Below are 13809 nucleotides of genomic sequence, written 5' to 3' on the forward strand. Positions count from 1 at the left end.
ATTTTCAACGGAAATAATTCTGTTGCAATTTTTGACACTAATAAGTCATTGTCTCTCACGAGTCATTTAGGAATACACTTTGCATTCTTGCATAAAAGAAATTTATGATTTTTCATAATGCTTGTGATTACTTGAAGAGCAAAATGAAGGAGCAAAATCCAATCAAAATTATAAACGGAAAAAAATTCCGTTGCAATATTCGATGAAAAAAACCAAAAGCCTTTGAAATTTTTGACACTAATAAGTCATGCTAGGAAAGCAATGTTAACCATGTTCATGTAGCATATTTGATTAATATTTGTTATTTTTGCTAGTTTATCTAGATTGAGATATTTGTGTTAAAAAAAGTAATATTATGTGATTTATATGGTGAGAAATTTTTGAAGGGTTGTTAATCCAATCCGCTAGTGACTACTAGAAAGTATGGGTTTGAGAAGAAAAAATATATTTCTAATTATTTCCTTATTAGGGAGGAAAAATCATTTGTCTCTATCTTGTTACGGGTGAACATATATGTTTACGTATAATGTGGTTGTGCTCTTGAGCTTCCATGAAATAGTGTGATCGTGGTAGCAACAAGATAAATAAATTAGGGATGAAATTTAGAGTTTTCTCCTTATAAAATTAATATTTATAATTTAATATATCAAAGAGAATTTTTAAATATAAAAAATATTTATTTGAATAACAACCTAAAGAACCTCTTTAGTACAAATATATATATATATATATATATATATATATATATATATATATATATATATATATATATATATATATATATTATTATATATATATATATATATATATATATATATATATATATCGTAACTGTATATATATATATATATATATATATATATATATATATATATATATATATATATATATATATATATATATATATAATTTTCGTCGTAAATTTTCTCAATCTAACATTATAATTTATTGGATTAATAATTAATTAATAAGTATGACCCAATAATTAATATCTCTTAAAATTATTTTAAAATTAACTTTATTGTTACCGTTTCTCATTATTACAATTAATGGAAATATTTATTAAAAATGCTTATAAATTTTTACCGTTTCTCATTGTTACCGTTTTATTAATAGTCCATGTTTTTTTCTTATTAAAAATATTAAAACAAGAAAATATCTATATTTTTTTTACCTCTGTATTTTTAACTATTTTTTATTAATTTTATTTTTACATGCCAATATAAATTTTTTTGTAAATTTTGAAATTTAAAATAATATTAATAGAATAAGTTATATTGTAAAATTAATGGAGAAATTTAGGTAATTATTATAAAATTTTAATTAATTATCACAATATCTTAAAATTATTTTAAAATTAACTTTATTGTTACCGTTTCTCGTTATTACAATTAATAATTCCAAAATTTACTCTTTTCCACTTAAATAAAATTTTCATACTCTTTTCCCCTACAAAATTTTACATTCCCGCTTGTTTGAAATTTTCCCCCCCTTCTATGTCTTTTCACAATCAAATTTTTTTTCCCTTCTCTATGTTTGTCACTTTCTCCTAGCCAGCCCCTTCTTTCCTTCTTCTTCACCTTTGTTAACACCATCTTTTTCCAATGGGCCACTGCATACCACCACCGTCCGACAATCATCATTCAACACACCACCCCTATCCCCTCTTCTCTCCATAACCACCGTAAACTAACCATCACCCTTCCACCATTAAACCGCCAGCCATCATCCCTCTCCTTGCTCTCATTTTCGTTCGAAACCAACCACCGAGACACTTCGTTAAACCCCCTCTCAGCCTCTACTCCATCACCATCGTGCGTCACCATGCGACCAACCTTCATCATCAACCTTCTATTTTCGTTTCATCCCACCGTTCCACGAACCTCCGACCTTCAATACCGGTCCACCTTCTCATCCCCTGTGTGTGTGCTGATTTATTGCATTTTAGCTTTCATGGGAAAAGACAATGTAAATTTCAATCCCCTCTTCGCATTTTAATATTCATTGCTAAAAATTTCGAATTATAGAAGAGAAGAAAACAGTTACGAATGAAGATTCATGTAGCTCAACCCAGATGAACCTTCACAACAGTGAGATTGCTGAGGAAAGACGTTCAAATATTTGGAGTCCTGAGCTGCGTCTGAAGTTTATAGAAGCCCTAAGTGAGTTAGGAGAGAACGATACTCTTACTTTTTTTTCCTATCTTCCCTTTTCCTTTATTTTCTTGAACAGCTATATCAATTATATATGGTATATTAAGCTTCATTTTTCATAAGGTAGTTGCTAATTCAATGTAAGTGTACTTTGGTTTCTTTTCTTTGCATTCAGATGCTCGTCCAAAAGCTATATTAAGGTGGATAAATGAACCTAACCTGAAAACTCGCCAGGTTGCAAGTTATATGCAGGTACTTTTTTTGCACCTTCAACTTAGACAAGCAATAGTTTCTCATAATTATGCTGTACAAATTAGTTTGTAGATTCCTGATGCTAATATATATATATATATATATATATATATATATATATATATATATATATATATATATATATATAAGGTGTTTGTTAACGTATGCATCGAATTTATCTCACTTAGTGAATCTGAATTCTTCCCTTTATATTTGATGTTATTAGGACTGAATGTTCAATAAATACTTTGTTCAGAACCTCACTGGTTGGTTTGGTTAAGAATCTAGCTACTGGTGTTTGTGTGCAAATCTTTTCATGGTAATACTTAAATGACGAGATCTCTAGCCAAATATGAAAAGAAACAGATAGAGAGATTATTAGTAACTTTAATCCAGTAGGTGGCAGAAACAGAATCTAAATATGAAGAGAAAAAAATATGAATAGATGGAATCTAAAGATGCATATATTCCTAGTGCTTGTGTTGCTTCTTTAGTTAACTTCTATTTCAATTAAGCAGTTGTTGGTGACTTATAAAATTTATTACTTGGGTGACACACGTTGAAAGACCAAAATTTATTACCTCATATTATTTGTCTCATCTAATTTTCTGACCAGGTTAACAACTGATTCTTCTTCTTCTTCTTATGCTGTTGATGCTACTGGCTGAGTTGCATTGCAGTTCTTTGCATCGTTGTCTGGGATTTTGGTTATAAATTGTGTGTGTTTCCCTCTCATCTAATTTCTCTCTCTCTTTCACTGGCACTTGGAACCTACTTGTATTCGTTTATTTCTTATGTTAAGAATGGTAGAGAAGAATATTGTTTTGGTTATAAATTGAGAATGAGGAAATTAATGTTAGAAGTTATTACTCCATTGTTTGAACTACGACCTCTGCGTCTATGGATAGTAAGAAACATAAATTTTATGGGGTGTGGTAGGTTTCCCTGGAAATTGTGGTAGGTTTCCCTCTCCAACACGTAAGGCTATTTTAAATAGTGTAAGCTTCCTTTAATTTCTGTTATTTTGAGACCCCTTTTGTCCTTTCCATGCTTCCTTGCTCCCCCCTCCATAAAAAAGAAAAAAAAAATCAAGGAAAAACATTATAGTAGCCTTTCACAAAAAAGAAAGAAAAACATGATAATGGTCTAGTTTGCTAATATATGGGTTACCGTGTTAGATTGAGATTATTCATTATTATTTATTTGATATAGTATTGACTCTCTAATGTTGTTAATCATGTACTCTTCTGCTAATATTTAACTGTTTTGCCACTGGACATAAAATATCAGATTTACCTGATTTGCTGTTTTCTTCTAATTCATTTCCAGGGTTTATGATATTAATGTACTTTTTTGAAACTTACTTGGATGTGCGACAACATGCGGCACTCAAACTTCCTACTCTTGCAAAAACTCTTGGAGTAATCAAATTAGATAAATTTCAGAAATCTAGAGCCTATAGTCTAGATAAAAGGTTTGTTCTTTTGTTTCATGGAATTTCTTATGCAGTTGGATGCTTGTACTTGGTATCTCATTCTGAAGGTTGCTTTTGGGATGTCTTGCTAGTATTCTTATTCATGGCTATTTGTTTACTTTGTTCATCCACTTCCATTTTCTTCATGGGTTTGTGACAATAGTGATGGATTCCACAATTTTGTTCTATGGGGTGTTGCCCTGGTTTTGGAAGGTGAGGATTGGTTTGGTGTTTATGAAATCCAACTTTATAACTATATGATCACCGTTTAATGTGTATTCTTGATTGCAGAACTATGAGTATTGGTCCTACACTTACCATGAGGCATCCTCCATTAATTTTTGCATGCCAACATGGTTGCAATGAAGATGATTTAGTTGTCTTGGCAGTTTCGGGTTCAGGTGCAACTTATATATGGAATTTGAATGCCTCATCTGAAAATCAGATACGACCAACTAAATTTACCATGAAGACAAAAAAAAGTTGAAGATGATAAGGAAAACAATGAAAGTTCAAAGAAAAAGTTGTTCAATTTAGCAGAAAAGATTGCTAATTTTTTGTTAAGTGAGGATAAAACACGCAGAACGACGGATAATTCCTATGTAATACTTATAGGTCATATTATTTATGTTGTAATTTGGTATTGGACAAGCTTGACAATTATTTAATGTATGGAATGATTTTTTTAGGACATCATGATAATATATATTCAACTTTTGGTAGCTATTTTTAAAAAAATATTATTGCTTTTCAATTTATTTCTATATTACAGTTTTTGTTGCTAAAAAAATTAGGGATATTTTTTAAATAAAAATTGAAATATTTTTATTAAATAAAAAAAAAATTAGGGACAAAATTTGGGAAGGATATATTTTGATCCTATTAGGGACGGACAAATTCTGTTTCCATATGAATTTAATGTTTTTAAAAAAAATTAAAAATATTATTTTCGACGGAATTTTATGTACATTCCGTTGTAAACGGTTAAGAATTTTCAACGGAATTATAAATAAATTCCGTTGGAAACTGAAACGGAACTTTTCAACGGAATTGTAGCTAAATTTCAGTGAATTTTACAACGGAATTTTTTCACGGATATTTTTTCTATTGCAATTATCGACGGAATTATAGTTAAATTTCGTCGAAAATAATGACGGAATTTTTCAACGAAAATTAATTTCGTCAAAAATTTCAACGGAATTTTTGTTAATTTCTGTTGCAAATTGAGACAGAATTTTTTGACGGATATATTTTTCGTTGAAATTTTTGACGGAATTTATTATTTTATTATTATTTCATGACTTTATTTATTAACGGAGAAGTAAAGCTTCCAACGGAATACATTCCGTTGAAGTTTTCAACGGAAAAAAATTCCGTTGTAAATTTCAACGGAAAAAAAAAATTTCGTTGCCTTTCGACGAAGGGTTATCCAACAGCAGAATTCTGTCGTAAATTCCGTCAAAAGCTGATTTTTCAACGGAATTTTCATAATTTCCAACGGAAAAATTCCGTTGAAAATAGAGCTTTTTTTAGTAGTGTTATTTTCCCAAAATAATCTAGTCTAAACATGCACTCAGTGTTTGACAGGAAGAATTTTATTTTTCTTTTTGTTGAACGTTCCTTGAAAAGTATGAACATTTTGTATGTCAACTGTGATAAATAGAATTTCAAACAAACAGGAATGATTTTTTACTCGCCTATTATTGTTCATGTTGTTTAGTTGCTTTTTTTTAATCTAGAAGGAAAAAAAATCATCTTAAGTGCATTTATCTATAAAATGCACAAGATTGCATTTACTTTTGAATTTTAGTACATTAAGTTGATGATGCACGTTAAATTAAATTATAGATACACTTCTATTTGAGCATTTTATAAATAAAATCACTTTAAATATCCTTATTCATCTAAAAAATATTTGATATAACTTGTAGGAAAAATAATTTTAATATATTACCTTTCTTGCAACTATTGTCTTTTGTCCTATCGCCTTCAAAGTTAAAATAAAATAAATTAATATTAATCATTTTATAATTCTATGTCTAAAAGCATTTTCACTTGACACCATCTAGACAAAATTAGTTTTTCATAAATACTTTTTTAAATATCATCTTTAAGAATAAATTAATTCTCTTAAAATTAAATTCTTTATGTTAAAAAAATTTAATTCAAACGAGTCTTAATTAAGTTAAAATTTTCAAATTAAATATGTAGTAATTTTTACCTGAAAAAGGTAGTATAATTATAGATGGGCTAACCCTCATTTGCATAGACTAACTCAAAGAAAGAAAGAGGGAAAAGAGAGAGAGAGAAATCTTATTCTTCTTTTTTGGCTTCTTTTTCAATTCTATTTGGAATTTATGAATTTGTAATAATCTAGATTTTCACATCATCTCTTTGTATAAATATTTTATGTCTATCTGTTTTTTTGATAAATTTTTACAAATTTTACTGGGTTCTACTTATTTAATATCCCTTAAAAAAACTTTTAGATAAGAGAATTACATTTCCCGTAAAAAAACTTTGAAGTTTGAAATTTCATTGAAACTCCTTAAAAACTAAATCAGGAACCAAATATATATTGGTAATTCCCAATTAGTTGTAATATTTTCTTAGCAATTTAATGGGATTGCAAATGAGATATTTATAATGAAAATAATATGGCACAAATAAACTTTCAATATTTCTATGATTCGTACTCTTCTACTAAAATTAGAAATACTTGGATGCATATGACATTAAAAATAAAGAAATAAGTGAAACCAATGCACTTATGTGAATTATATTTTTAAATTGTTACACTGAGTTGTATTGAAGGGCCGGCTTGGCTCAGCGGTAAGCTTGCTTGCCGTGGTGTGTCAGGTCGCGGGTTCGAATCAGCCTCTCTGCAAAAAGCAGGGGAAAGACTGCCTAGAGTATTCCCTTCCCCAGACACTCACGAAGTAGGTATTTGAACTGGGTCGGCCCTTTACACTGAGTTGTATTGCAAGGTACTGAAAATTTATAATATTTTAGGCTTTTAATTTATGAATGAACACTTATCGAATCACTATAAATTTATTAGAGTTACGAACGATCATCTCATCAATTTATAAAGGTAAATATTTCTACAGTTATTTTAGACAAAATTATCTATAGCTACTATGGATAGTACATAGTTATAAAGGATAGCGGTAAATAACTTTATCTAAAGTCACTATTTTTTCTTCCTCCCTGCTAAGTCCTTAAACCGAAAGAAATTTGTTCCCTCCCCAAGTAAGGTCAGGTACATGCGCATAATTCCTACAAGTACTAAGCTTGAGACCTTGTGAATTGTGATCAGCTCTAGGACATTTCCAAAGGAACACAACTCAATTCTAGTTGCAGCTACTTTTCATTTCAATAGATTATCAAGCGTGATACATAATGATCCAATAGCCTGTATTGGAAACTTTCTTCCAACTAAGGATGAAAATTTGAAAAATTAAAATACCCAAGCAACGTTTCACTTTTTTATGCCTCTAAATCTTCTGCAGCATGATTCACAAACTCTAATGCCACATACTGTGAAAGGTAACTTAGCTGAGATGAAAACTTGTAAGCTTTACTTGATCAAACACTGCTTTATTGCATGGCTCAGACACTGTTACAACCCCCTGATTCATCTTTCACGTGGTTCGGTTTGTATGTATGGAGCATGAAGTTGCATGCTCCAACAGCCTCATCAACTGTCAGATAGATCCATTTATGCCCCAATTCATCAAGGAACTTTGATTTGTTCAGCTTCTTCATAACCTCGCTTCCAGGATTGACCAAAACTAGCTAAAAACATAGGAAGCATGATTACAAAAAATCAATTTAAAGAGCTCTAAACTACGATAAATGTTACTACAAAATTAGAACATAACACGAGATAGAAATAATTACTTGTAGCCCTCTTCTGTCATTAGTCTTCTTGAACTCTTCAAGCATGCTTATTCCACTTGTATCAATGTTCCCAACAGCTGCAAATAAAATTACACTGCAAGTTAGACTATAATTCTTACTAACCAGATTGTTAATTACTACATTTCTTATATATCAATAACTTACCAGTCATATCCATTATAACATACTGCAAACTGGTTTTCCCTGAAGTTTTTATTCTGTCTTCCTCTTCATCAATCCACCTTGTGATCCTATGAACAAAGTTTTAAGGTAATTTTCTAATTTCATTGGAGGCCAGTATTTTTTGCATGCAATTAAGAGCAAAACTGTAAATCCGCTAGTAGCTTACCTCTCTCTTAAATAGCTTGCATTGGCAAAGTAAATGGGTGCATCAATTTCAAGAATCAGGATTCCAGGAATATGACTTGCATTTGGATATTGTTCTACATTTCTGTATGCTACCGAATTTGGAATGTTGCCTAAAAGAAATGTTCTCGGCCTTGCAACAAATAGTAGTACTCGAAGTAATGATATTGCAACCTGAATATTCACAAAGAGCACATGTTAATTTCAACAACCTTATATTAAAACCCAAAATTAGCTACTACAAAAGTCTACAGAGGGGGAGAGTTAGGAGCACAGTGATACATACTGCTATAACTAAGCCAATCTCAACACTCCCAAAGACTACGCCAATATATGCACTGATGCACACTAAAAAGTCAAATTTGTCAATTTTCCACAAATGGATGACTGCTTGATAATCTAAGAGCCCGAGCATTGCAGAAACAATGATGGCTGATAGCACCACCAGGGGAGTGTAATGGAACAAGGGTGTCAAGAATAACAATGTCAACATGACAGCAATTGACATTACAATGTTTGATGCTGCTGTCTTGCAACCGGCATTGTAGTTCACAGCAGAACGCGAAAATGGTCCTGAAACAACATTCATTTTTTATGCCAAATTTGTTAGCAATTGGTGCAGGAAATTGGTTGATTAATTTGTTTTTCTTCTTCTAATTCTATGTGAAGTGTGAAGAATGAAGATTAGCTTGTAGAGCTCAAGAAACAACGCAGAACAAGAAAAGGGTATTATACTATCTGGTTGAGGTAAAGCTCCAAGCTTGTATGTGCAGCATACCCTATCTAGTCATTTGATACTAATATAATTAATAATGAAACAATTACCTGTTGTGAGGTAACAAGAGGTGAACGAACCAAAAATGTTCATGGTCCCAATAGCTATCATCTCTTTGTTGCCATCAATATGGTAATTCTTAAACATTGCAAAGCTTCTCCCCACTGCTATTCCTTCCTGCATACGATCACCAATTCAGTACTCCGGATATTATCGACATAACTAATAGTATCAAATCTTCTTTCAACTGTTCAAAGACCAAACACAATTGCACTAAATTGGATATTTCAAATTTCAACCTTTGGAAATGAGAAGCACATGATTAGACCAAAACTTTTATTACTTGACTATCATTTCTCTCCTTTTTTTTTTTTTCATTGGTTAAATTTCTCCTTTTGCTAATGTTGTGATTAATAAGAGTTGAGATTTATATCTTCAACTATTATTAATACAAATGTATCTTCTCGTGACTTATGTGTTATTTAACATGATCATATCATACGATAGGAACTGGACAAATCAATATAATAATTTTTTCACTCCGTATCCTAAGAATTTTTTTTCTATCATCTCCTATCACTATTAATTTGTTCATGAATAATTAGCATCCTCTCACTTGTGTAACACTTGCCTTGTACCAAATTAAATGAGATTTGAGAGATAATTACCGCAAGCGCTATAATGCCGATAATAAGTCCAGTTTTGATAGTTGTGCTCATATAAGGCGATACAAACACCAAATCCATGACCGAAGGTGGATTTAGCCCCTTCTTCAATTCTCCAATCTGAAACAAGATTTGAAAAAAAATATATATATATCACTTGACTTCACAAAATAAAACAGTAGTTAGTGAATTTAATTTTGGTGTAGTATTAGAAAATTTACATTATTTTTAATTATTACTATTATCATAATGAAATTCTTTAATGGTATGATTGAATTATTGTATACAATTAATAAGTAATAATAACAAGAGAACACTAATCATTCTAGTAGTCATTGAATGAAGTGAGTGGGGCCCAATGGCGACTTGCATTGAAGGGTCCCCCAAAGTGGTGGTGTTTCCTGTTGTTGTTGTTGTAGGTCAAGACAATGATTACGGATTGGGCCAATGACAAGAGCCCAAAAGGGCCCTAGTGTCTGTCCTAATCTTATAAGTGTAGCAGCACTAATACGTAATACCGTGTTTGGCTGTGTGTACTGTGTAGTCACGAGTGCGTTATGAAAAAGGAGCGTTTGGAACTTGGAAATACTCACCACTTGAACGCCGTGCTTCTCGGCGTGTGTGAGATAAACTAGCAAACTGCCCAATATAACGGACGTCAAAGGCGCCATTGCTGACACCCAGAAGAACTTCGGTTGTCGTTTGCTCTGCCATCACAGTCCCAAATTACAATCACTTCATTATTTTCATTAAACTCAATATCATTACCACATCAAGTTCAAGTAAGCAATTTTCTTACAATAAAAGTTTTAATCAAATCATTTATGCACTTTTTTAAAATAATAATAATAATCATAATAGAATAGCATCCTGAAGGCAATTAAGTCCTTTTAATATTTGTTCTGAAGTGGGAATCGAATGTAAACAATTGTCTAATTATTTCGGCTGCAATAATATTATATGTAACTAATAGTATAGTGGAAAAAATATTATTTATAATAATTTATAGTATAGTATATTACTACTTTGTCATGGCCGTTGTTAATTGGGAAACATCACGAAAAGAAGGATTTAATGTCAGCTTCTGAGAAAATTCGCTGACTTTAAATGAGGATGCATGGGTAGGTTAATTAGGACTGAAATAGAGCCATTCAAAAGTTGAAAATAGAAATAATCAAAAGAATAAGTTGATTTTAAAATCCCTTTCCCAGAAATATCTGGCATTAATAAATGTAAAGAAAATAAGTATGGGATTAGGATCTTATCCCTTTACAGTTAAAGTCATGGCTCTTGGTATGAATTTAACGTTTGGCTATGTTTCTTTTTCTTTGTTTAATTAGTTAGTTACAATATGTGAAACATGGAATGTGAAACATATATGTAGAATAATTAATTAAGGTATGGGTTAGGCATATCACTCACGAAGTATCTTGTGATGAGAAGGAAGAAAATAAAGCAGCATCCTAACACAGCGCTTTCCCACCTCCACTGAAATAGATAAATAAATAAGCAAACAAAATTATGCCACATTCAACCAATCAATTAGTTTAGAAAAATCATTTGAGAACATCAGTGGTGTACAATATTTCCACTCTACTAAGTTTTAGCTAAGGATGACTCAAATTTTGGCTAACAAAGTATATTATAAATTACTCATTGAATTAATACTTTATTTTAACTTATTTTTAAATGATATATAAAATGAAATATGCAAAGAACAAGATTTTTTTTAAATAAAATAAAATAAAAGAGAATAGGGTGTTTAGTAGAGAAGAAATTTTTTTTTTCTCGGAAATCATGATTACAAAGAATATGCTGAAAAAATGAATTTTTCGAAAATGTGACCAAAAAATTATTTGGTAGGTAAAAATATTACTTAGAATATTAGCTCAATTTTAATGATTATATATTTGGTTATTTGTTAAATATTATTGACAATATCAAATTTTTCCAATATCCGAGATTCCAAGAATAACACCCTCCTAAAAATTTTTAGAAATCTTCTGCCAAATATAGATAAATAGGATTTTTAATAACAGTTTCTTGAAAATCCAAAAGAAATCAATATAACAAAGGACCTCTAAAGAGTTTGAAAGCTATATATATGTTGGTGAAGATGGTGCGTGGTGGCAGGTAATGTTGTGTCTTGTAGTGATTTTAAAAAAAACACAGCAGAGGAGGGGAGAGGAGGAAGAGGACAAGTAGCTAGCTAGCTGTAGTGTTGGTGTTTTAATTTGTACTCGTACCTCATGAGTTTGGGTAAAAACAGAGCGCATTACTGACACGAGATCTGCCTCGTGGGTAAAATGCTCAAGGCCCAGAATCGATTTTAGCTGTTGCAGGCAAACCACCGTGGCTGCTCCTCCCATGAACCCTACTATGGCTGCATGTGACAGAAAATCCACGATAAACCCTAGCCTGCACTCCTCCAGGGTTTCACATGGTTAATGATTCAGAAAAACAAAACATATAATGTTATTAATTAGAAAGATTGATAATTAATGTTATGTCAAGGAAAATTTATATAGATAGTGAAGGTCAATCATCGACACTATTTAAAATTACTACTGTACTACTTAACATCAATATATGAAATTGAAAGCAATAATAGGCCAATCGCACTTTACAACTCGATTTCAGTATTTAATTTTGTATAACAAGATATGTGTACCGTTTATTGGGGATCTCAAAATCACAAAGCAAAAATAGTTTCAAGTAAACAAATAGAAAAAGACAAAAAAAAACTCCAGCATATGTACGGATATGCAGAAAATAGTGTCCTCTACACATAAATTAAGTTTTAAAGATACTATCAATAACATGTCATTCATTTTCATTTTAATTTCACTTTAATAAATTTATTGTCCGAATTAAATCCATTCATATTTTAGTGTCTAATTAATTATTGCTATTGTCATTATACTACTAGGCTATATATTTATGGGATTTTCAATGTTATCATTCAACCGACTATATACACAGGATTCGTTTTTTTTTTTGCAGTTAATGAATTCTTTGTAGTAAGTCTAATACGATGTTATTTTGGGACGAAAATAATGGTGTTTTTATAATTTTAATTTATTTCAGAATTATTGTAATCTTTATAATTATAATTTTTTAATATTTGAATACAAAACAACGTTGTTTTGAAAATAAATGCAGATAACTTATCTGCAGTAATTGCATAAATATTTTTCTGATATACATATTGCTAAGTAGAACTATATATAATGAATTACCTAAACAGACCCAGTGATGCCTGCAAAACTCCAGCAAAGAATGTAGCTGTGAAAGCAAGGTGGAGAAAAAGTGTTGGGTTCTGGTTGGGATTAACCTCACGACCCAACATGGAAGCCATGAGAAGCGATCCAACAGCCACAGTTCCCACTGCCAAATCCCTGGAACTTCCCATCATGGCATAAATCAATGGTGGTATAAAGCTCGAATCTGCATTCATTCATATATATTTAATTTCCACATTATATCAAAATCCATAAGAAAAAAAAAACACAATAAATAAATTGACAAAAGTGTATATATATATATATTTATTATATGATGACTTGAGTACTAGATAGCTATTTAGTTTATTATATATATGATGAGTATTGTATTGAGTATAGCAAGTTAATTATATACTAACAAAGTCCAAGAATTGGAGGGAGGTTGGCTAGCTTGGCGTAACTGATGCCTTGAGGAATAGCCAAACTAGCAATGGTGATGCCAGCTATAAGGTCTGATTTCAAGAATTGGAGGGTGTATTGTGGTGCCCACTCTAACATTGGGAAGAAGTATTGAAAGCCAAGCACGACCCTCTTGGAGGCTGGTTGGTCCTTGAACTTTTTCAATGGGTCATCTGGGAAGAAGGTCTCTTTCAGAGAGTTCTTGAGAGACTTAAAGAACGGTTGAGGTGGAGGGATGGCCACACGGTGCACGCCCTCAACGTTTATGACCGAAGGGTAATCATAATCTGTGTTACCCATGTATATGTGATGCGTTTTGGGCACGGTTATGTGTGCGTGTGCGTGTGCGTGTAGGAGGTGCTAGCTAGCTATAGTTTATGTAACTTAAATGGAAATATGCTTTGGTAACTAGCTCGATTGGTATATATGTTGCCAAATTGAATGGCGGTTCTGTTGTTGAAAAGTGTTTAACTAGTAATAATGGAAAGGGTAGAGGCGGTGACGGTTGAGAAAATGGGAAGGGATAAGCTAGGGTGGG

At 31.3% G+C, this 13809-nt stretch overlaps 1 protein-coding gene across 1 annotated transcript; it reads right to left on the bottom strand.

The window, feature by feature from the left end:
• Positions 1–7371: 7371 nt before the first annotated feature.
• Positions 7372–13597, bottom strand: LOC133310109 (sulfate transporter 3.1-like). Its single transcript, XM_061510996.1, has 12 exons — positions 13232–13597; positions 12828–13035; positions 11835–12006; positions 11011–11076; positions 10182–10295; positions 9592–9708; positions 8974–9100; positions 8435–8721; positions 8132–8322; positions 7948–8033; positions 7783–7859; positions 7372–7677 (listed from the first exon to the last, which is right to left on the bottom strand). The coding sequence occupies exons 1-12, from the start codon at positions 13569–13571 to the stop codon at positions 7492–7494; spliced, it is 1971 nt and encodes a 656-aa protein (XP_061366980.1). The 5' UTR covers positions 13572–13597; the 3' UTR covers positions 7372–7491.
• Between the last annotated feature and the right edge of the window lie 212 nt (positions 13598–13809).

Source organism: Gastrolobium bilobum, unplaced genomic scaffold (assembly GCF_033153095.1).
Source record: "Gastrolobium bilobum isolate Gb01-03AN ecotype WA unplaced genomic scaffold, APGP_CSIRO_Gbil_v1 utg1034, whole genome shotgun sequence".
NCBI classification, from domain to species: domain Eukaryota; kingdom Viridiplantae; phylum Streptophyta; class Magnoliopsida; order Fabales; family Fabaceae; genus Gastrolobium; species Gastrolobium bilobum.

Excerpts from the sequence above, each read along its gene's own strand:
- LOC133310109 (XM_061510996.1), bottom strand. The coding sequence starts at position 13,571 with ATGGGTAACACAGATTATGATTACCCTTCGGTCATAAACGTTGAGGGC. Across the intron at positions 12,007-12,827 it reads GCATCACTGGGTCTGTTTAG|GCTAGGGTTTATCGTGGATT; the intron begins GTAATTCATTAT and ends GGAGGAGTGCAG. Across the intron at positions 7,860-7,947 it reads TGTTATAATGGATATGACTG|CTGTTGGGAACATTGATACA; the intron begins GTAAGTTATTGA and ends TTTTATTTGCAG.